Source organism: Octopus sinensis, linkage group LG24 (assembly GCF_006345805.1).
Source record: "Octopus sinensis linkage group LG24, ASM634580v1, whole genome shotgun sequence".
In the NCBI taxonomy this organism is placed as follows: domain Eukaryota; kingdom Metazoa; phylum Mollusca; class Cephalopoda; order Octopoda; family Octopodidae; genus Octopus; species Octopus sinensis.
Genome location: NC_043020.1, coordinates 10,393,076 through 10,396,370, shown reverse-complemented (window position 1 = coordinate 10,396,370; position 3,295 = coordinate 10,393,076). Strand labels below are relative to the sequence as shown.

Genomic DNA, 3,295 nt, shown 5'->3' with positions numbered 1-3,295 from the left:
GTTTGACCCGGCACGTTAATGATTGCGCCAAATTTCCACCCTTGGAAAACACGACGTAATATGAAAATGAGAGCGGTTGAGAGGAAAAGAGGAATGGAAGGAGAAAGAGAGAGGGAGAGAGAGAGAGAGAGAGAGAGAGGAGGGGAGAAAGAGAGGTAGGAACGAAAGAGAAAGAGTGGAGTAGAAAAAGAAAGCAATAAACAGAGAAAGTGAAAGAGTGAGAGGTTGGGTGAGAGAGAAAGAGAGAGAGAGAGAAAGACAGACATTCTGTAATTTATTGTAAATTGTGAAAAGAGGAGAGGGGTGAGGAAGATAAAAGATATAAAATAAAGTGAAGTATTCATTTAATATCATTGTGAACTCAATAATTTTAAGATTGTATTGTGGCTGTTTGTTGAAAATTTGCGGAAATGGCCGCAATAGACCCAAGACATCTTGACGAAGAGAAAAACTCCTCAGAATCGACGGCACACGACTTTTCGTCAGCAGCATCCCAGGTAAAGGAGAAGGAGAATCAGGAAATTGGACATAAAACTGAGGAATGCGAGGAAAATAGTGACGCACATGAAAATGAACCCCTTATATCTTCTAAAGCAACTGATCAAAATGCAGCACCTGTGGGTAGACAAATAATTAAGGAAGGTACTACACCAGGAGAAGAACTGAAGGTGACCATTAAGGATATTAAAAAAAGTGAAGAAGAAGAACAACAAGAAGCGAAAAACGTCAAACGAAATACAGGCATAGAACCATGCACTTCACAATGGTGTAGAAAATTTAAATATGCAATCTTGTGCATTATTTCCATAGTATTTTTACTTATTGTTATTACTTTGATAATGGCAGTTGCTAATCATACTCAAATTAAGGTAATGTAACTTAATCTTATTTTTATTTAGCTTTTTTTTTTGTCTAACAATTTACATAATTAGATGCGTAGGCGCAGGCGTGACTGTGTGGTATGAACTTGCCAACCGTATAGTTCCAGGTTCAGTCCCACTGCGTCACACCTTGGGTTGGTGTCTTTTACTATTGCATTGAGCCGACCAAATGGATTTGTGAATGGATTTCGTAGACGGAAACTGAAAGAAACACGTCGTATGTATGTATGTATGTATGTATGTATGTATGTATGTATGTATGTATGTATGTGTATGTATGTATGCATGTATGTGTGTGTGTATGTATGCATGTATGTGTGTGTATGTATGTATGTATGTATGCATGTATGTGTGTGTGTATGTATGCATGTATGTATGTGTATGTATGTATGTATGCATGCATGTATGTATGTATGTATGTATGCATGTATGTATGTATGTGTATGTGTGTATGTATGAATGTATGTATGTATGTGTATGTATGTATGTATGTATGTATGTTTGTATGCATGCATGTATGTATGTATGTATGTATGTATGTATGTATGCATGTATGTATGTATGTATGTATGTATGTAAGTATGTATGTGTGTGTATGTATGTGTGTGTATGTATGTATGTGTGTGTATGTATGTGTGTATGTATGTATGTATGTATGTATGTAAGTATGCATGTATGTATGTATGTATGTGTTGTTGTAATGTAGTGTGTGTGTATGTATGTATGTATGTGTGTCTATGTATGTATGTATGTATGTATGTATGTGTGTCTATGTATGTGTGTGTGTATGTATGTATGTACGTATGTATGTATGTATGTATGTATGTACGTATGTATGTGTGTGTGTATGTCTTTGTGTCTGTGTTTGTCCCGCCACCATCGCTTGACAACCAATGTTAGTGTGTTTACGTCCCGTAACTTATAGAATCGGTGAAAGGGACCAATAGAATAAATACTAGGCTTACAAAGAATAAGTCCTGGGGTCAATATCTTTGACTAAACAAACATTTAAGGCGGTGCTCCAGCATGGTCGCAGTCAAATGACTGAAACAAGTAAAAGACTATGAAAACACATATAGACCTTGCTAGTTATCTACCTACGTATAACACACATATATATTCACATATATACTCAATAGTAGGATTCGACACGCATGAATTCCGCCTCTATCACACACACACACACACACATATATATATATATATATATGGATACATATATATATATAGGCGAAGGTCGGGTGTAAGAACACCTCCACCAACCGGTTTTTTTTTGGTGTTTTTTTTTTCAAAAATTTCTTTTGATTACTTTGTATTCGATATCGGAGGTTACTCTCTTTTACTTGTTTCAGTCATTTGACTGTAGCCATGCTGGAGCATCGCCTTTAGTCGTACGAATCGACCCCCAGGACTTATTCTTTGTAAGCCTAGTACTTATTCTGTCGGTCTCTCTTATGCCGAACCGCTAAGTTACGGGGACATGAACACACCAGCATCGGTTGTCAAGCGATGTTGGTCGGACAAACACAAACACACAAACATATACACACACACACACACACACACACACACACACACACACATATATATATATGTGTGTATATATACATATATACGACGGGCTTCTTTCAGTTTCCGTCTACCAAATCCACTCACAAGGCTTTGGTTGGCTCGAGGCTATAGCAGAAAACACTTGCCCAAGGTACCACGCAGTGAGACTGAACCCGGAACCATGTGGTTCATAAGCAAGCTATTTACCACACAGCCACTTCCACTATTAAAAAAAAAAGTGTCGTTAAGTCGAGGAAAAAATACTTTGCAGACATTTTTTCCGGATTCATAATCTATGAATTTAATCTATGTCACGAGTCAAGGTTGTGATATCGTCTTCAGCACACTGAAGGATCGGTAGACGGAAGGGTATAAGTACCCCTTACCTTTCCGTTTCAAAAATGTCTTCAGATTCCACTGCTTTCCATATCGGAGATTACGATATTTGCTTTAAAAAAAATGAATAAATGAAACAATAGGTTTTTGCTAACAAAATAAAAAAACACGTTTTCAGAATTTTAATTTCCGCCTCCCCACCGCAATTTTTTTATCTCTCGCTTTTTTTTCCGAATATTTCTTTTATAATCCATGTAGGTTACAACGAATCTAGAAATTCTTTCCTTTTTAAATACTCTTTTACTTGTTTCAGTCATTTGACTGCGGCCATGCTGGAGCACCGCCTTTAGTCGAGCAAATCGACTCCAGGACTTATTCTTTGTAAGCCTAGTACTTATTCTATCGGTCTGTTTTGCCGAACCGCTAAGTTACGGGGACGTAAACACACCAGCATCGGTTGTCAAGTGATGTTGGGGGGACAAACATAGACACACAAACATATATACACACACACACACATATATATA

The 3,295-nt window shown here is 37.3% G+C and overlaps 1 protein-coding gene across 3 annotated transcripts in view; it reads left to right on the top strand.

Moving 5' to 3' along the window:
• The first annotated feature begins 279 nt into the window (after window positions 1-279).
• LOC115224005 overlaps window positions 280-3,295 on the top strand; it is a 15,164-nt gene continuing 12,148 nt past the window's right edge. Inside the window, exons 1-2 of one of the 3 annotated variants that reach the window (XM_036512802.1) lie at window positions 280-574; window positions 695-869. In XM_036512802.1, the coding sequence (XP_036368695.1) occupies window positions 411-574; window positions 695-869 (339 nt within the window). In that variant the 5' untranslated portion in view covers window positions 280-410. The remainder of the gene's footprint in view (window positions 575-694; window positions 870-3,295) is intronic. The other 2 variants (XM_036512803.1, XM_036512801.1) reach the window with 2 other exon arrangements.